This window comes from Cnephaeus nilssonii (assembly GCF_951640355.1).
Source record: "Cnephaeus nilssonii genome assembly, chromosome: 14".
Classification (NCBI taxonomy): Eukaryota; Metazoa; Chordata; class Mammalia; order Chiroptera; family Vespertilionidae; genus Cnephaeus; species Cnephaeus nilssonii.
In genome coordinates, this window is record NC_137085.1 from 16,958,104 (window position 1) to 16,978,809 (window position 20,706).

Sequence of the window (20,706 nt, forward strand, 5' to 3'; positions counted from 1 at the left end):
GAATCTCTCAGATTTCAATATAAAAACAGAGCAACTAGATATAAATACAAACCTATGGGTAATATTTACAACAAAACCAATTGAAGTGGTATCCTCATGAACCCCTAAATATAAGCAGGTATGGACAAACCACTGACAGCCACAAGGCTTGCATGGTATCAACATTTGCGTGGGAGCAAACAGGGACGCAGTGGGAGAATATCTGAGTCTGAGAATGGGAGAACCCCAAAATAGCCAGTAGGTGTTCATGGAAAATATGGTAGGCCAAGCTGAAATTGGAAAGTGTTTTACCCACTCTTGTGGCTAAGTACAAGGGGTTGATGATTGGGACTACAAGAATGGGAGCACTCTTGCTCCTATGAACTTGTGAAACTCACCCACTGACCTTCCAGGACAGGTCCCCACACTGAGAAGAAACTGCTGGGAGTGGAATTCAAATTGAGGAGGATAGAGATATTAGAGTGAAGGAGAGAAGATTCAGGTAAAGATAGAAGTAGAATAATAAAGTCTCAGGAGGAAGCCACCCTGTTTTTTAACTTGATACAAAAAGAACAGAAGAGGGAGCTCTACTCCTAAGAGTTCAGAAAAGTAAATTTCACATAAAAATAAGCAATAGAAAAGTCTCAGAGTCAAACTCCATACAAAGTTGTTATAAGAACAAAGAGAGCAAGGAGCAGAATAATATCCCTGCAGACAGTGAGAGATCTCTTCTGTGAGAATGTTTCTCCCTGAACAGATCAAAATTATGACCACTTATTAACATTAATAACGTAAGACATGAGATGAGAACATAAATGCGAATTAACAGGTTATGCCTTAAGAGAAATAGAAGGTTAACAGGAGGAAATTAAGTAAAAAAATTGAGATTTCAAAAGAAAGTGACAAATATTAAAGATAGCAAAGATCCAACAAATGGGCGGGGGGGGGGGGGGAGGGAAACAAGAAAACTTAAAAAAAAAAAAGAGACTTGAAACCACATACTACTAAAAAACAAAGTCCTCATGAATTGGGAATTCAAGAATCTGTGCAATGCTGATTTCAGAGAGGAAAAAATGCAAAGCCAGTGAGAAGATCATATGACTCTGAGTATCTGACTCATTTCTCCAGCAATTCACAAACAACCTTCCATTTCCAGGACATGAGATAGGGAGATCAGAGTGTACTGGGACAAGTTACACCATCCTGGAGGACGATGCTAGGCTGACCTCAGGGAGACAGTAATTTTTCTCAGTATTTTGTGTGTACAAAAAGGACTAGGAATACATACATCAAATTATTAACATTTATTTTTGGGTGGTGAGATTACAGGTTCGTTTTCTTTTTCTTTGTGTATTTCTATATTTACTAAATTTTCTGCAGTATACATGTACTCTACAGACAGAAAAATTGTGTCAATATGAAATTAAAAAGCAAAATTTGACTGTAAATTTCAAAAGATCTTACTGGCTTTATTCAGCAGTTCCTGAATCAGGCAACATCCAGTCTAGCAGATTGAAAAGAGCTCCAAGGAGCTGTATAAAATGAGAGAATTTTATAAGCAGAAAAGAACAGGAACACAGAAGTTATAGTAGGCGAAACACAGATTGGATGTCTTGAGATTACTTTCCTTTAGGGGATGACAGTGGGTCTATCAGGCAGATTACCTAACTAGTGCTGATCAGGCCATTCCTGATTGACTGGTTAAAGCTTCCATTTCTGGGACAGCCAAATCTGTAATTAAGTCTCAGCTTGTTGACATAGAGCTTAGCAAAGTGACTTTATTTTGGACCTGTTGTCTTGTTTTTATCAATACAAAATAAAAATGAATCCAACAAGGATGCTTTTGAAAATAAGTCCTTAGCTGTTATGTCCACTCTAATGTTCTCACTACTCTTCCATCAGCACATTCATGTTGTGAGTGTAAATATGTCATTTACTCTAAATATACTGTTTTAAATCACTAGAGTTACTTTCTTTCACTGTGAAAGGTAAGTAATGGCTGTAATCTGAGTATCGTAAATTTTCTACTTCTAAGCTAAGGGAAGGGGAAATAACTTCATTTTTATTTATTATAGCTCTCAAAATATTGGAAGGGGAAAAGAAAGTAGATGGAATATGACCTTGTTTTCTTGTCCAGCCCAAAGACTTGTTTAAAATGGAAAAGCCCTGGGCCTAGGCTTGCTGCTATCATTGTGTAAGGCCCTTAGGTGCTTAAAGCCTCCATTTCCTCATCCCCAGAGGAGGTCATGTTTTATGGATCAAATGAGGATAATGGTCATAAAAGCATTTTAACACTAACTATAAGGCTTAAGGAAGAATTTTAAGCAGTTTTAATGGTTAAAAAATCAGTTTCAAGCAAGAAATGAATGACAGCTTTGTTTTCTTCCACATCTTTAGGAAATCAGGTGGCACCAAAAACAGCACCCACCTCAACAGGCACTTCCACAGTATTGGTTGCAACAGCAGTCCATGCATACAGATAGTAAGTGGCTGAGAAGGAATGCTTTCTGAAGTTGGGGATGGACTAAACTCCTCTCTTTTCTCAATAAGCCTCTGTTCATGGCTACCCTGCCTTTCCATAGGAAAAGTATCAATAATGCTTTTTAACTTGCCAGTTTTCCAACGTCTCGTAAAACTTTGAGGAGCCATTATCTTGTTCTCATTCTCTCTCTCTCTCTCTCTCTCTCTCTCTCTCTCTCTCTCTCTCTCTCTCTCTCTCTCTCTCTCAATTGCATATACCTCAGCAACTGCCTTTCCAAGTGCTCAAAGAAAGATACTTCACTGAGGTATAAATAGTAGATATTTAAAGAGTAAAGAAATTGTGTAAGAGCTTTATAAACTGCTCACCTCTATTCCTTTCTAGAGATTCAATGACTAGATTTCCCACTTTTACATAGCAGAAAAGAAAGCTGGTTCTGCTTAGTTTAAGGAAGTATTAACACCTATTGTTTTTGTTTTGCTTCTATAGTACAAATGGTCAATATGTAAAGCAGGGCAAATTTGGTGCTGCAGTCCTGGGAAATCACACAGCCAGAGAGGTGAGATTGCCCCACATCTCATGTATATTTAAGTGTCCCAAATCCTACTCATGAGCTGGTTTCCCTCTGGGCTTGCCCAGTGTCTCATGTGTCAGAGGATTAAAATGATTGTTTGTGTTGAATGTACATTTTTAACATTAGGTATATAGTAACATAGTCACATTTTGCTTATGATCGTGCATTAAAACAAATCCAGCCACTCACTATTTTTAAGTTTAATTTTATGATATAGACCTGGCTTAAGAATTCGGAGTTTTAGAGCAAACATTTACCAAGGACATCCCTTTGTTAGATAATGAGCAACACTTAGTGTACAATATGTCCTTGTACCTGCATTAATGATTAGTATTTATCCTTTGAAAATTTGATGAGATGGACCACCAGTCACAGAGTAAAATATTGGTTTGTGTCAAAAAGAAGATGTGGCCCAGTCGGTGTGGCTCAGTAGTTGAATATTGACCTATGAACCAGGAGGTTACAGTTCAACTCCCAGTAAGGGCACATGCCCAGGTTGTGGGCTTGATTCCCAGTAGGGGGCGAGCAGGAGGCAGCTGATCGATGATTCTTTCTCATTATTGATGTTTCTATCTCTCTCTCCCTTTCCCTTCCTCTCTCTAAAATTAATTTAAAAAAAGAAGAAGAAGAGGATGTGGCTAGAAGCCCTGATACTGATTTACTTTTGTGGGTTATATCTAGCTTCAAATTCTGCTCCAGAAGGTTTTGAATATTGTTGAAATAAGCATAAGAAATTACAGAATTTCAGAGATCCAGAGAACGTGGATTCCATACTCCTCAGAGACTCTGAGACACAGAGAGATAAGATGACCTGTCCAGGGTAACTAATATAATAGACAACACTCATTTGTGTTAAAAACAGACAAACAAAAAACTTAATTATGGAAATTGGGAAACATAATAGTGGGACTAGAATAATGAACCCCGAGATACTCATTATTAGGCCCTAACCGTTATTAATCTTATTTTACCTTAAACCCAGCCATTCTTCCTTCTTCCCCCCTCAATTTGTTTTGAGTAAATTTCCAGCATACAATTTTAGCTGTAAATTTTTTTTAGTATGTATCTCTGAAAGGAAGGGATTTTTAAAAATGTAACCATTATGCTACTATCACACCTAAAAAAAAACCCACAATAATTTTTTGATGTTCATTCACTAGAAACTAGTATTCAAATTTCCCTGATTGTCTCTTTTCTTTTTCCTTTTTTTTTTTTATGGTTTGTTTTAATTAGGATCTAATGAGGTTCATATATTTCACTTGGTTACTGTATCCCTTAAATCTGTTTCATTTTCCCAGCTGGAGGTAAATAAAATCTGGTTGTTCCTTATTTTGTTATGTTAGAGCCATAATGGTTATTATTTAGATCTATTAATTAGTTAGTGGTTGTCATTTGGATCATGAAAATCTGGTATTGGGGTTTTACCACCCTTCATTACTAGATGGGATATAGTACTGTGGCAGATAACAGTCCTACTGTAACAATTATAAAAAAGGAGATAAATTGCAAAAACTACATTTTAAAATTCATTAGAGAGCTGTGGAAATGATGAGGACTAGATGAACTAAAATTTCAGAGAGGGAAGAGCCAATTAATTGAGTGTTTCCTTCTCTTGAAATTTTGGCTGATGCCTCAGAGAAGAATGAACATTAGATATGGCTCAAGCACTGAGACTGCTGGGGGCAAAAGACATTGGAATAAACTAGAGGAGCTCCAAATGCAAGATTTGTTTTTCCCCTTAGGACATAGCTGAGTTCTGGGATGGTGTGGAAGTCCAGGGGTTGTGCCTGAAAGGCCGAGGAAAACTTCTACAATCTTAGGGTGCATAGGAGATAAATTCCTACTACAAGATGGGAACCTGTAACAAGCATCTGACAACCTTCCTCTCAATACATTTGCTAGATTTTTAATTTTGTGGGGAGGAGGCTAAAGAACTCAGCTCAGAGTTGCTGATGGGCAGGATGTCCAGGACTGAGAAGTCAGAGACCTTCCAAACTTTCAGTCAAAAACCTAGGAAGATAGTGCTGGAGAATAGGTGCATCCCCATGGAGTGACTCTAAATAATCTATGATCCTTCCCTGACCAGCTTAATCTGTCATTGGTTTGCATTGAGGTGATCAGCTCTTCACTGTCTGCCTAACATAGGAAAAGGAAAGACCTTTCTCATGCAGGATTGTATATGAACCTTCATAGTCTCATCCTCCCCTCTGGGGTTGAATTTTAATCATTTGTTTAACTGTGGTTTTATGTGTGTGTGTGTATGTGTTTTGTTTGTTTTTTATAGCAAAGGTGGAAATTTATTGAGAAACAAGCATAGATTCCCACGTGGGGAGGGGGAAAGAGTCTCTGTGTGGTTTTTATGTGTATGAATAGTAAATATATATAAAATTTGCCATTTTACCATTTAAGTGTATAATTCAGTGGCATTAATTACATTCACAATATTGAGCAGCCATCACCACTATCCATTTCTACTTTTTCATCACCCCAAACAAAATCTGTAATCATTAAGCAATAACTCCCCATTCTTCCTTCCCTTATCCCCTGGTGACCTTAATCTGTGTCTATGAATTTGCCTCTTCTAGATATTTCACATAAGTGGAATCATACAGTATTTGTCCTTTTGTGTCTGGCTTATTTCACTTAGCATGATGTTTTCAAGCTTCATCCATGTTGTAGCATGTACCAGAACTTCATTCTTTTTTGTGGCTGAATAATATTCCATTGTCTGTATGTAACATATTTTGTTTATCCATTCATCAGTTGATGGACATTTGGTTGCTTCCACCTTTTGGCTATTATAAATAATGGTGCAGTGAACATTTGTGTACAAGTATATGTTTAAGTCCCTGTTTTCAGTTTTTTTGGTACATAATAGGAATGAAATTACTGTGTCATAAGGTAATTCTATATTTAGCTTTTTGAGGAACTGCCAGACTGTTTCCACAGCAGCTGTACCATTTTATATTCCTACTAGAGGCCCAATGCATGAAATTCGTGCAAGAGTAGGCCTTCCTTCCCCCAGATGCCAGCACTGGCTTCCCTCCGGCACCCGGGACCCAGGCTTCCCTCCAGCTGCTGGCAGGTACCCGGGACCCAGGCTTCCCTCCAGCCGCCAGCAGGTACCTGGGACCAGGGCTTCCCTCGCAGCCCCAGCTTCATCTAGTAGGTTGTCCAGAAGGCTGTCCGGTCTAATTAGCATATTATACTTTTATTATTATAGATAAGCAATATATGGGTTCCAGTTTCTTCACTACCTTACCAACACCTCATTATTTTTTCAGGTTTTTTTTTTAAATGTATACTTTAGTAGGTGTGAAGTGGTTTAATTTGCATTTCCCTAATGACTGATGACTATTAATTATCCTTTCATGTACCTGTTGGCCATTTGTTTATCTCTTAGTCACCCATCTAGAAATGAAAACACCAACAAAATAAAGACATTGCAATTACAGTTAAAGAGTAAGGCCAAAATAAAAAGAGATTAAAATGGGTAGTGAGAAGATACAATTTAAAATCCAAGCATTAAGGGATTAACTGAGTTTTGTACCTGTATGAAACACAACCCCTGGCATCTTACTGCTAATTTTTATATTGTCTTTTAACTTCTGTTCTCTGTCTTTTTTTTCTGCTCATCTTTGCTTGAATACAGTATAGGATTCTTCTTTATATCAGTCAACAACAGCCAGTTACTGTTGCCAAGATTCATCTGAGCTTTGAACTAATGGTAAGATTTCCCATATTAGAATCATTAACTCCCTTGGGATCCTATATAATAAAACCCTAATATGCAAATTGACCAAGTGGTGGAACAACTGGTCACTAGATGCGCACTGACTACCAGGGGGCAGACGATCAAGGTAGGAGCTTCCCCCTGGTGGTCAATGTGCTCCCACAGGGGGAGCACTGCTCAGCTAGAATCTGGGCTCACAGCTGGCAGCTGGCGAGTGCAGTGGCAGTGGCGGGAGCCTCTCCTGCCTCCATGGCAGCGCTAAGGACCCCTCGGGGGATGTCCAACTGCCGGGTTAGGCTCACTCCCCGCAGAGCGAGCCTAAGCTGACAGTTGGACATCCCCCGAGGGGTCCCGGATTGCGAGAGGGCGAAGGCTGGGCTGAGGAATCCCCCTCCCCCAGTGCACGAATGTTGTGCACTGAGCCTCCAGTAGGTTTATAAGAGAAATTGGTCTGTGCATACCTGGTGGAAATTAGATCTGCTCCTTCAGTCCAGAGTGTCAGACTGGATATCTTAACAGAGCATCTTGGAAAGGACTCCTGGCTGCCTTCTGGGAATGTGGACTGGGGGATGATGTATGGAAGGTGGGAGGGAAGAAGAGAGTTCCCTGATATCTCTCTTTGGGTCCACTTTAGTCACAGCTCTTCTATCTGAGTTTAGCAGATTTATCTTCTGTGCTGTCTGGTTGAGTTATGCCAACATTTCTCCTTTCCCCAGGTTCGGCCCAATAACTATAGCACCTTTTATGATGACCAGAGACAAAACTGGTCCATCATGTTTGAGTCGGAAAAGGCTGCTGTAGAGTTTAATAAACAGGTAATACCATCTTATTCTTTCTGTGAAAAGCCAAACACTAATATGAATTTCATTTGATTAAAGGAAAATAACCTGCTAATACTTTGTTAGTGGACAAGCATTAAAAAACCACTAAATTTGTCACTTGAGCTTATTGTATTTTCAGGGAAATAATAGGAATACTTAATTCAAATTGCTTAAAAATGAGACTTTAAGAGAAAAAAGATTAAATGTTGTAAACTTAGTTCTTTAAAACAGTTCTACACCCTAGCCAGTTTGGCTTAATGAATAGAGCATTGGCCTGTGGATTAAAGGGTCTCAGGTTTGGTTCTGATTGAGGGCATGTACCTCGGTTATATAGGGGACTAAGGGAGTTAGGATCCTGGTCAGGGTTGTGGTCTCTACTGATTGGTGTTGGGGTAGGGAGTCGTTGATCATTGCATCTGGTCCTGGTGTCAGCCATGGCATTGCTTCATCTTGCTACGCTGTTTTTCTGGAGCTGAAACGCTACTGAGCCTAGATGTTATCTTTAGTTTCATTAAAACTCTATGGTCAATAGACCCGAGGCTTTGTTCCTAAGATTGTTTGCTGCTGACCAGAGCCTCATTGTGTTGAGGGCTTAATGATTAAGGGAGTGGATGTGTAAGAGAGAAAGAGGTGATTCAAGGTGCTTGATGAGGCCGGTGTGAATCGAAAGGAAAGAAAGGAGATAGGTCATATTAAAGAAACGACGTTTCTGCATGGTTACTTTGTCTTTAAAAATGCTTTCAGTATGTTTTTTTAGAAGCTCCCTTTCTTGTCTACATTCCCAAACACTGAAGCTGTAAATCAGTATGGTAATGATAGCTAACATTTATGTGTATTCACTGTTACTTTCCAGGCCCTGTGCCTAGTACTCTACTTGTGTTAGTTCAATCTTCATAACTACCCTAGGAGATATGCAAAGTTTTTGTCTGCATTTTACAAAATACCCTATGAAATAAGGTTCACAGAGGTTAAGTTATTCGTCCAAGATCACAAGTTAATAAGTGGTTTATTAACTCAGATCTGTACTCAGACTGACTGCAAAGCCATACTCTTAGACACTTTAATTCCTGGCAACATTACTGACTCTGGAATGGTTTACTTCTAAACACGTAATCTGATTTGTTAGTGGACGCCACTATTTGGAAAAGAGCATTAGCAAAAATGGAGTACTTAACTGAGCTTCAACTAAGTTTATGCTGTTTCAATTTTTGTCTCCCAGGTGTGCATTGCCAAGTGCAACAGCACCTCTTCCTTGGATGCAGTGCTGTCACAGGACCTCACTGTAACAGAGGGCCCTGCGGTGGAGGTTGGAGATTCTTTGGAAGTGGCCTATACCAGCTGGCTCTTTCAGAATCATGCTCTGGGCCAGGTAAGAACATGTCCCCTGGGAGTCTTTTTGTAATTTAAACAACACGAGGGCTATTCAGGTGTAAGATAGTATAACGGTGAATCGCTGCTGGTGGCAAATAGAAATGGTTTAGGAGCCCTGCTTTAATTCCTACTGTTGCTTTTGGGGCATGGGCATGAAATGCTAATGTATAAAATCTGCTCAGTGCCACTCATTACTTCTACTTAGAGAAAATGGAAACCAGTTTCCCAGGTATTATTTTTGGTAGTTGTTCACGTGTATGTCTTATCCTCCTATATCAGTGTTAAACTTTATATTCTTAGGGGATTAGGTCTTAAAACTTATTTTTAGACCTTCCAGTTGTTTCTGTCTTTCTTATAGTAGATACTATAAATAGGTTGGACTTGTTGTCTTTTACTATTTTTAAGCTATCAAAAGCTTATGGTATGGTATGTGAGAAAAAAAGTGGATTCAAGTCTCAATTTTATCCTAATGTTACCTTGTTAAGTCATTTAAACTCAAACTATTTTTCCCCCCATTAGTGGATGGAGGTTAAAGGTTAATGACAGGATTGGTATCAGCATCAGATGAGATAATTTATTTTAAAGTTCTTTATAGATGAAAAATGCTTTTAATAGATGAAGTTACTTTTTGTTATAAACCTGGAAAGTCAGTGCCCAGAGATATTCTGTGTGATAATATCCTTTAGCCATGATGTGGTCCCATCTTTTCAGCTCTCTTAGGAATTAATTTTCCAGTATATTTGATATTCCCTATTCTAGAAATACTGTGCCTGGTATGTTTAGTCAGTTGCATATTATAATGATTATTATTATTTTTTAAATTACCATTTACTTTGATCAAATTGCAGGTTTTTGACTCCACTGCTAACAAAGATAAGCTGCTTCGTCTGAAATTAGGATCAGGGAAAGTCATCAAGGTAAAGGCTTAATTGTATTCTTATATGGTTTTATCAGTTGCAGTAGGTTTAATTTTGGTTAAGTTTTGGAAATTTGTAACCTGGGTATCTTCTGAGAGCCTGGAAAAGCTTGGTTAAAAATGGGGGGAGCCCAATTGGTGTGGCTCAGTGGTTGACCATCGACCTATAAACCACAGGAGGTCATGGTTCGATTCTCGGTCAGGACACATGCCTGGATTGCAGGCTCAATTCTCAGTGTGGGGCATGCAGGAGGCAGCTGATCAATGATTCTTATCATTGATGTTTCTATCTCTCCGTCTTTTCCTCTCTTAAATTAGTAAAAAAATATTTTTAAAAAGGGGGGAGGGAATGTGTTAATGCCTGTATTTGGGAGATTTTTCTGTGAGACAATATCTAGTAATCCCTCCTTATCCTCGGTTTTGCTTTCCATGGTTTCAGTTTCCTATGGTTTAACCACAGTCTGAAAATATTAAATTTCAGAAATAAACAATTCATGTTTTAAATTGTGATGAAAGTTCACCCCGTCCTGCCTGGACCTGAATCATCCCTGCCCTAGCATATCCACACGGTAAACACTGCCTGCCCTGTAGTTGCTTAGTAGCCCTCTTGGTTACCTGTCAGTATTGCAGTGCTTGTTTTCAAGTAAACTTTATTTTGCTTAATAATGACCCTAAAGCCATTCACATAACTTTTATTATAATGTATTGCTATCATTATGTTTTATTAGATATTGTTAATATCTTACTGTGTCTAATTTATAAATTAAACTTTAGCATAGGTATGTATATATAGGAACAAAACATAGTATATATAGGGTTTTGTACTACCTGTGGTTTCAGGCATTGAAGATGGGTACATTTCTTTATTTCCTACCCTTTCTCTTTCATCCTGTAACTCTGGAAATTTTTAAATCCTTCCTACAGCCTAATAGGAAATGAAGTGGAACTGTTTCTTCTAGAAGTGTAACATATGGGTTGATTCTTGTCTGTCTGAGATGTTTTGAATCAGCACTTTTCAATTATTGTGGGAGGCAACTGTACCATAGCAGGAGGAGCACTGAGGTCGGAGTCCAAGAACCTGGGTTCACATTGTGAATTTTTTCTTTATGTGTTATAAAAGGGTATTTTACACATGTGGGGAATTGTTGTGTCAGGACATATTAATGCATTGTAAAGTACTCATTCATCCGCGGGCAAAAGTCTCCATAGCATTGTTTATGATTCCTTTTCTCAGTCTTTTGGAGACTTTTTCATTTAGATCAGAGCAGTTAAAGCATGACCCTTGAAACTAGACAGATCTGGTATTGAATCTTGGCTTAACAAATTACTAACTCTGATATTGGACTGGTTATTTAACCTCCGTAAGCCTCAATTTTCTCATCTGTAAAATGGGGATAATGCTGCTAACCTTATGAGGTTATTTTGAAGATTAAACAACATAATGCAAGTGAGTCACTTGCCAGAGTATATGGAAAAATGTATTTAATAAATTGTTGCTTTTATTTATCTTTTAATGCCATCCTATTCCAATTTCTCTCATCATCTGAGATAAGTATATTTCATCCATCTCTGGATATGCCAGCTTTTTACAAGTAAATTTAGAAGCAGTATTCTAGATATTCTTATAACCAATGGGGAGGTGGGACATTAGTTGAACTTGAGCTCTCCAGAGGTCCAAACCTGAAAGTGTGGATGAGTGAAACCTGATGATCCTGTACTTCATTTTTTCTTTGGAGGAGGTTTGTATCTGATGAGCTTTTCCCCTTTTCTGTTTCTTAAAGGCCTGGGAGGATGGAATGCTGGGCATGAAAAAAGGAGGAAAGCGGTTGCTTATTATCCCTCCAACCTGTGCTGTTGGCTCTGAAGGGGTAATAGGATGGACTCAGTCAACGGATTCAATCCTGGTATTTGAGGTGGAGATTAGGCGGGTGAGTGAATTTGTGCTATGCTGTGCTGATGAGTAATCTTTGCTGGTTAAGTAAAATGAGTAAATATGTTTTGGAAAACCAGATTCTGAAGACTTTTTTTTTTTTTTTTTAAGACCAAGGTTTATATCCTTCCTGGCTCTGTATTCAGAGTCTAGGAGAGGTCGTGACTGAACAAATTACTTCTCTATACTAACCTTTTTATTTTGTCCTTAAAATAGTGATTTCTACCTAAAGTGCATACTTTTTGACTTAGCAATTCCATGGCTACAAATTTATCCTATCAATTTATTCTCATAAGCATGTAAAGGTCTCTATATGTTGAGAGATACATAAAAATAGATACAAAGTTTCCTCCCTCTGCCACATTGCTTGTAATACTAAAAAACTGGGAACAACGAAGTGTCCATTGTTAAGAGACTGTTTAAGTTATGTTTTTCTTTCACAAAGTGGACTTTTATGTAGCTCTTAAAGAATATCCAAAATCTATTGTTAAATGAAAGAAGGAAGTTACAAAACAGTATGGATAGTATGGTCCTGTGTGTGTGTGTGCGTGCAACTTAACTCTTAATGATTTTTCTCTCTGGAAAACAGTTTTCTAGAATTACTAATAAACAGTAAGATGATTTTTTTTTTTTAAAAAGGAGTGATTTTACACGATTTTCTCTGAAGAATGGAAATGGAGTTTAGAAAGTCTTACTTTTTTACATTCTACCCTTTTGTACCATTTAAAATTTTTGTCATGAATTCGTTTAATTTTTGTTATGGTTTTTGTAACAAATTGTGGTTAACTAAATTAGCACTGCTCTCTTCCTCCCAAGCGGGGGGGTGGGGGTGGGGGGCGGAGAAAGACCTTTGTTTGCTTTACACTGTGATTGTTAGGTCCAAAAGTGATTATGTTATGACCATAAACTATAAAATACAACAAATAAATATTATGATCATCTTTATTGTAGCCATTATTCCTGCTATCACTGAGGAAGGATATGCTTTTCTTCTCAAGGACTCTTTCCTAACTGGACACTGTTATCTCTGGGGGTCATTTCAGCCCTCTTTCCCCGACAGGCTTCCGCTGCCTTTTCCACAGCTGCTAATAGTCTCTCAGTTTTCCTTTGAGTTTGAGGAGATCATGGCTGGTAATAGATAACAAACTAATTTGTATCCATCAAGACTGGCATTTTGTAAACATAAAAATAATTACTTTTTACCAGTAATCTAATAATTTCAAATTGACATGCTTATTAAATTGTCAAGGCTGATACAGAATGATTATGCTCTGTGTGACAAGAGTGTTGAAAAGAATTTATACACTCTGTGTAGAGTATAAAGTAGTTGTTCACCCTTGCTGGTGTAAAATTTAATGGTATATATCAGAAGTCTTAAAAATTAGCATACTTTGCCCTAGCCAGTGTGGCTCAGTGGTGGGGCATCTACCCACTCACCAAAAGATTGGCGGTTCAATTCCTGGTCCAGGGCAAGGACCTGGGTTGCAGGTTTGATCCCCGGCCCCAGTTGGGGTGCATGGGGGAGGCAACCAATCGATGTCTCTCACATCGATGTTTCTCTTCCCTCCTTTCTCCTCTTCCTTCTCTTTCTCCTCCTCCTTCTCTTCCCTCCCTCCCTTACACTCTCTAAAAATCAATGGAAAAAATATCTTCACGTGAGGATTAACAATACAAACAAAAAATTAGCATACCCTTTAACCAACAGTTTAATTTCTGGGAATTTATGCTTTGGAAGTACAGAGTGTCCCATCGCAAAAAATGTATATACACTTTAACTACTGATAGCTCAATTTTGAAAATGAAATGTATTTTAATAAACACTGCCTTTATAACTATTCAAAGTGTATGTATATTTTTTGGGGGTACATCCTATATTTAAGTTATATGCAAATATATAGATATAAAGCTATTCAGAGAAGTATTGTTTGTGATAGAAAGAATTGGAAATAACTTGAATGTCCAACAGCTAGGAATTGGTGAAATATATTTTGTAATACTATAGATATTTATGATTTCCCAGAATTCTTTGGAGATTTTTTTTTTGTACATAATAGTAGTTAAGGGCATGACCCTTGTAGTTAGACATACTCTTCAGTAGTTAAAAGTGATGTTGTAAATCATTAATTTAGTAACTTGGAAATAGGTTAATATATCAGTAAGTGAGCAAAGCAGATTGCAAAACAGTTTTTTTGTAAAAACACACATACGCGCCCCCCCCCCCCCACGCACATAGATAAATAAATAATATTGTAAATAGTGAAATACTACATCCAAAATTCTAACAATGTTATCTTTTAGTGGTTGGATTATAGATGATTCTTGCCCCCCTCCCCTTTTTGGCTTATCTGCATTTTCTGATTTGTCTACAATGAATAGATTATGACTTGTGTAATGAAGAATAAGTAAAATACAAGGAGGATGGAGGGGAAAGGGTGCCTTTTTGGGGACCTGTTTCACCTGTGGGTTCTTTCCTTAGGTGAAGTTTGCCAGAGATTCCGGCTCTGACGGACACAGTGTTAGTTCCCGGGATTCTGCCGCCCCTTCTCCCATACCTGGTGCTGACAGCCTACCTGCTGATCCTGTTGTGTCACCACCCACATCGGTGCCTTTCAAGTCAGGGTCAGATACTGGATTTGTATCAAGCTCTATTTGTCCATAAAAACTATTCTTAGAGAGGTTTAGAAATAGGGGTATAGTTGAAAACTAAAAAAAAAAATTTAAGTAACTTAAAAATGTGATGAGGAAAATGGGAAGATACTTGCATCAGATTTTTCTGACAAAGGATTAATACTCACAGTCTGTAAAAGCACTAACTCAGATATTTAAGAATGCCTGCTAAACCCTGGAATACAATTGGTTAAAAGGCATAATCACAAACTACATATTGAAGGAAAAAAATGTAAATAAGCATTTGGATAGAAAATTATTCATCTTCATTAACTTTCAGAGATTAAGCAAACTAAAGAGTTAAATTTTGTTTTACAGCTAGTGGCAAACATTTTCAAAAACAATTTGTTTATCAGTATAATTTGGACTCGTGGTTATGTATTTTGTTTTCATCTCAAGATATGTTCTATTTGCTTTCAGGGAGCCGGCTCTTCGTATCAAATCTAATTCCCTCAGTGAACAGCTTACAGTCAATACAGTGAGTATATGAATCTGTCTTCCCTCACCTCCAGTTTGCTGAAAAGTTTTCATGTATGGGTAAAGATAAGAAAATATTGAGAACTATAAATATAGCTGGAAGTCAATAGTTAGTTTATTCATTTCCCCTTACTTCTGCATAGACAGACATGGGTTCAAATCTTTATTCTTAAAATCATGTGGCCTCCAGAAAGTTACCTAGCTTCTCTGATCCTCAGCTTCTTTATTATTAAAATGCAAATAATTCTCACAGCTTCCTTATAGAGTTCTTGTAACGATTAGATATGTTTGTAAAACACTAAGCTCAGAGCCTACTTATAATATGTCTTCATAATCTCTCAAGAGATTTTTATGAGGTTTACATGAAATAATGCCTATAGAGTTTTTAGTATTATGTCTGGCATATTGTAAAAGTGCATAACATTAACTTATTATTATTGTAATTATACTACATGTCTACGTATTTTCATTCTCTCAGAGGAATTCTGTACTAATTCACCAGCTAGTTGACTTTGAACAGGAGGACACTGGCCTCTATGTTTCCCCAAATGTAAGATAAGATCAACACACTATTATAGTAAAATTTGGATTTGAATATCTTGAAGGAGGATGTATACTAGTTTGCTGCTGCCCTGCCTGCTTTGTGATGGCATCTGAGTTTGCTACATGTGGATGAGATAATAACTAAAGTACTTCAAGTTCTAAAGTTCTGTGACCTTCACATACCATATTTGAAAACAAGATGATTGTGTGGAGTGAAATTGATAAGTAATTTCTCTCTAACCCTAGTTTACTCGTTTATATTCAGCCCAAAGCAGGAATTATTAAGCAAATAATTGATCTGATATGTGTAAAAAGTGATTTCCTAATTAAGCCAAAGAATCAGAAGAAAACTGAAAAACAATTATAATTTTAGATTTTTAAACAATCACAAAAAATTGTCCATATTGGTTCTATTGTGCTTTCTAAACATGGCTACTTTTGTCAACTATTTCTAAGTTTCAGTAACCTTTAGTACACTAGTGATCTCCTGCCTTTTTTAATTTTTTTTAAAAATCGAGGCAAAATTCACATAACATAAAATTAACCATCTTTCTCTTTTTTACATTTAAATTTTTATTTTTTGTTTTGAATAGGTAATTACATTCAAATAGTATAGTTAGCAAAACAATATAACAAGATATACATTGAGAAGACTGATTCCTACCCTTACCCCCATCTCACCACTCATTCCATCTCACCCCTCTTAGATAACTGCTTGTATTAGTTTCTTACATATTCTTTCAATTTTTCTTTCTGCAGATGCAAACAGATTTGTATATGTGTTTTATTTCTCTTCCCTTCTTTCACAAAAAATTGCATAGTATATATTATCTACCTTGCTTTTTACGTATTATAATATATATAACGATATCTTTCCATATTAGTGTATACTAAGTTTTCTCATTCTTATTTTGTCTCTAGGTCAGAGTATTCTATTGTATGGAGTCTTCTCTTGACAGAGCCAACATTTTTTTTTATTATGCATCTCCATCAGTTAAGGAAAAAATGAGCACATATCTCAGTCCATGTCTATTTACAAATTATACAATAAAGTTCTGTCAATCCTTGTAAACAGGTTTATTGTCTTTTTTACTGTAGCTTTAAAATAATTTAAAAATAGAGTTTATGATAATTTATTTCTGTGCTCAGTAGATCATCTTACGTACTCTCCACTGAAGGCTGTACTTTGGACCAGTTAATGGATGCATATGCTTCTAGTACAGGGGCTAGTGTGTAGTCACGGTTACTACACTAGTGTGTAATATGTAGTTAGTCCCAAGTCATAGTTAAATGAACCCGAATTTAGAACAGAGAGCTCCTGTTTCCTTCTCTCCCCACATCTCTTCTGAACATCTACCTACTGAATTTCCCCCGGACTTTTGAGAGGGTACAATCATCTAAAATGCCTCCTTCCTTTAATCTGTACTTTATTTTTCATCTGTAAAATGAGAATAATTATGCCTGGTGGGGAGACTTGATTGAAATGAAGTAATACATATGAAACCACTTTGTCCAATCCAAACATATAGGAAATTATTTTTACTGTTATTATTATGTATGACCCTTGTATGTTTCTAGGCCAGAAAATGTTCTCATTTTCTAGAAATGGTTTCAACTAGATATGTCCGGGGACTTGTTGAGTATGATACAAGAGCCAAAGACATAGAGTTAACTGAAGGTAATGAACCTTGATAACAGTGATTTTTATGACTTTCCTGTCTTTTTAGAATCCTGATACAGTCAAGGCCAAGTTGATCTCTCGGATGGCTAAAATGGGCCAGCCCATGCTGCCCATCTTTCCACCACAGCTGGATTCCAATGATTCAGAAATTGAAGTATGTTCCCCTGACTGGATTAGAATGACTAGTGCAGAAGTTGCTATCATCTGTTCCTTTGGTTGAAATTATTGCTTTTTCTGCCTCTAACCCAGAATCATTATTTAGAGAGTTTGTATTCAAAATGATACAGGTTGTTATTGGTACTTGTGTTTCTATTATGATAGCAGTTCCTCTGAGAAATGGAAGCAATTTCATATATCTGCCACAAGAACTGGGCATTTTAAGTAGGTAATTTAGCCTTCCACTAGAAACTCTGTTGCCAGTAAAAATCACTGTGTAGGCATCATGATGCCCAACTCATGAAAGATACTCAACGTGTATTTGTTGATTGAATGTTCAGGCCCTCTTGGGAAATGGTGGTCTTCCCACTGACGTTATCTATACTAAAGAGAACACTGTTGTGTCTTTTGGCATTGTATGTGGTGTGATTTTTTTTTTTTTTAAGTTCAAGAATTTTGTTGCAATCAAATCAGCTTTTTTCCTTTATAATTAGAAAGCTTTCCCAATCACATGTGTTTTAAAGAAATACTTATTATTTTACATTTAGATCTAAAATTTTAACCCTTCTTAAAATTGTATGATATGAAATATCTTAATTTTAATTCTTTTCTCATTGTTTGGTTCTTTATTGATGAGACCATCCTTTTTCAATTGAAATGCTTAATAGAGATTGATTTTTTATTTTTATTTTTTGATGTAAAACATAGAAAAAGTCATACTCCTAAGAAAAATTTTCCAAAATAGCTTTATTTTTTATAACTTTGTTTTATCTTTTTTTGGAAAAGTGATAAGTAGATTTAACACTTAAAGGAGAGATTTCTGTTATAGGATTGATTTTTATCTGGTCTCTGGAAATGAAATTTGGACAAGATCATATTCTTACTAAAAATTTCAAGTGTTACTTATTCATTATAGAATAATTTGAATTATAAAGAAAGAAGAAACATATTTGATAAAAAGGGCATTCTTCTATGTATATTGCTGTGTAACCTGATTTTTTAACTTAGTGTCATGTCATAAACATTTATGTTAATATCAATAATATAAATAAGGTAAATAAAGCAAAGCATTATTATCTTTAAAGGCAACCCAGTGCTCTGTTATATTGATTTGTCATAATTCCATTCACTCTGTTGTTAGACATTTAGGTTAATTTAGAGCTATAGTGATGTAAAAGTGGGATGCTTTTCCAGAAATGCATAATTCATTTCTGAGTATGTCGGGAACAAGAGGAAGCATCACAGTAAAAGAATGAGATTTCAGACCTTGTGTAGCAAAGCAGGTCACAGTCACTATACATTGTGCCTCAGGCTTTTCTTTGCCGTCTCTAAATAAGGAAGGTGTTTGTAAGATAACTTTGTTTAGAGTTACAGTAGAGAACAACAGTGCTTTGATTTTTATGAACGGAAAGAATGGGGGAAAACACTCTAAAAGTATATTATCCCCAAAACATTATGGTAACGAGATGCAGTGAATCCTGGTCTATCTGTTTTCATTGAGTACCTTCAGGTCTAGAGATTATTTAGCAGGAATGCAGAGGCTGGATTATTCCCTGGGTTTCCTTGCAAGAGACCCCTCTTCTGTGGGAACAGATAGGTCAGTCTTAAGGTCACTGCTATTTTGGTAAATGATACATTCTGGGGAGCAGTCAGTTTAGCTGCCTCAAATAATAAAACTTGAACAACTTAGAATGTTTGAGGAAATGATATTCAATTATTTGGTAAGATTTACAGGGAGAAGGGATTTTACTCTATTATGTAATACAGTGCTTTCTCCCCACAACCCACACCCCGAACTCTTGCCTTCCTGCTTGCTTTTCCTTCCTCTTCTGTGTTGTAAGCAGGGTTAGGGTGGATAGTCAGCCTTAGTCTTCAGCTAAGGACTCACACATAATAACGAAAACGCTGGTGCCTGTTTCAGGAAGTCAATGCTCTGCGAGGAGCTGGGCAACCCATGCCGGCTCCATCCATTCAGCCCTCTCTTCAGCCTGCCCAGCCAGTGCTACCACAGGTCACCACACACGGTAAGGAAGCCGCTGTGACTCTGGCCTTGAATTGGGACAGCACCAAAGTTATCACTATTCTTCATATTGTTAGGCTGCATCGTTTTAGTACTGAGAACTGGACTAGAATGTAAAACTTGTCAGTTCATCCCTGGGTAGGGCATTTTCAGACCTGGAGGTGTATTGAGTCTGCTTGCTGTGTTGCATTGACAGTTTTGGAATTATGCACTCAGCTAATGAGGTTTCTCCCTCTGTATAAGTCTGTGCTTCCTGTCAGCTGATGGTATTGTCTGTTTGAGTCAAATGCCCCTGAGAACACCCACTTTCGTTCCACTAGCCCATAGCTGAGACTCCAGTAGAATTGGTTTTAAAAGATTAGGTGAGGAAAGTGGTCAAGGCTGAAGCCCGAAGGTTTCTAAGGTGCTACTTTGGACTCATACAAGCAAGGGTGGGTAATGGTGAAAACTTCTTGCTTTATCTTAGCACCTCAGCCGGCTGTTTCTGGACTCCAAGCACCCTCTGCTGCCTTAATGCAAGTTGCATCTCTCGATTCCCACTCCTCAACTGTATCTGGAAATTCCCAGTCCTTTCAGGTAATAACATTTAAAAACCATATCATTTATAATCTGTAATTTATAATGGTCCCAGTCAGTCTCTTTTCTTCTTCCTGCACAGTTCATACAATAGCAGCTTTCTACAATCAGAGATTATAGTTTTTCCCCTTCCTGAACCACCACTTTTTCATCCCTAAACCAGTCAAAGGGTTACGTGCCTTATGGGTTGTTTTAAAGATTAAGTGCAAGAACAGACAAAGCATCTGGTTCAAAGCCTGGCACACAGTCAAGGCCCAATCCATGTTTGTTTCTTTTTCACACATGCCTAGCAGAGGGATACACGCCTGCTGTGTTCTTTTCTTTCCGACAGCTGATAGGCTAAGATTCTGCACTGTACTCAGCACAGTAATTGCAGGTTGAGGGTGGAGGCTGCATAGAAAGTACAGCTGGACTCTGTCCTCTAAAAGTGACTCCTTAAAAAGTAGGTTTTTTCGGTTTTTACAGAAGGCAGAGGCAGCAGCCTGTCTGCCTCTGCTGACGGTTTGCCAGGATAGTGGACACTTCCTTCTGCTCCTGTACCTTTGATGGATAAGACATACTCCCAATGATAACGGGCTCACTTCCTTGATGATTCTTAATGGAGGGGTGGAGTGGTGGTGGGCAAGGTGTATCAGAATCGAAAAAGTCCCACTTGCTTTCTCTCCACTCCCTGAAGGAGAATTGTCATCCCATAGACTAATATTTTTAATATGTAATTAATGGGTAGTTATATATCTGAAGTTATATAAGCTTCATTTCTTTAATTCAAAGAACAATAACTAT

At 37.4% G+C, this 20,706-nt stretch overlaps 1 protein-coding gene across 6 annotated transcripts in view; it reads left to right on the top strand.

Moving 5' to 3' along the window:
- Window positions 1-20,706, top strand: part of FKBP15 (FKBP prolyl isomerase family member 15) — a 47,615-nt gene that overhangs the window by 9,449 nt on the left and 17,460 nt on the right. For 4 of the 6 annotated variants that reach the window (XM_079791048.1, XM_079791050.1, XM_079791047.1 and 1 more), the window contains exons 3-14: window positions 2,377-2,461; window positions 2,948-3,017; window positions 6,685-6,759; window positions 7,482-7,580; window positions 8,806-8,955; window positions 9,806-9,874; window positions 11,655-11,801; window positions 14,280-14,422; window positions 14,891-14,948; window positions 17,218-17,325; window positions 19,249-19,351; window positions 19,814-19,923. In XM_079791048.1, the coding sequence (XP_079647174.1) occupies window positions 2,377-2,461; window positions 2,948-3,017; window positions 6,685-6,759; window positions 7,482-7,580; window positions 8,806-8,955; window positions 9,806-9,874; window positions 11,655-11,801; window positions 14,280-14,422; window positions 14,891-14,948; window positions 17,218-17,325; window positions 19,249-19,351; window positions 19,814-19,923 (1,217 nt within the window). Of the gene's footprint in view, window positions 1-2,376; window positions 2,462-2,947; window positions 3,018-6,684; window positions 6,760-7,481; window positions 7,581-8,261; window positions 8,696-8,805; window positions 8,956-9,805; window positions 9,875-11,654; window positions 11,802-14,279; window positions 14,423-14,890; window positions 14,949-17,217; window positions 17,326-19,248; window positions 19,352-19,813; window positions 19,924-20,706 lie in introns of those variants that run through there. The other 2 variants (XM_079791046.1, XM_079791049.1) reach the window with 2 other exon arrangements.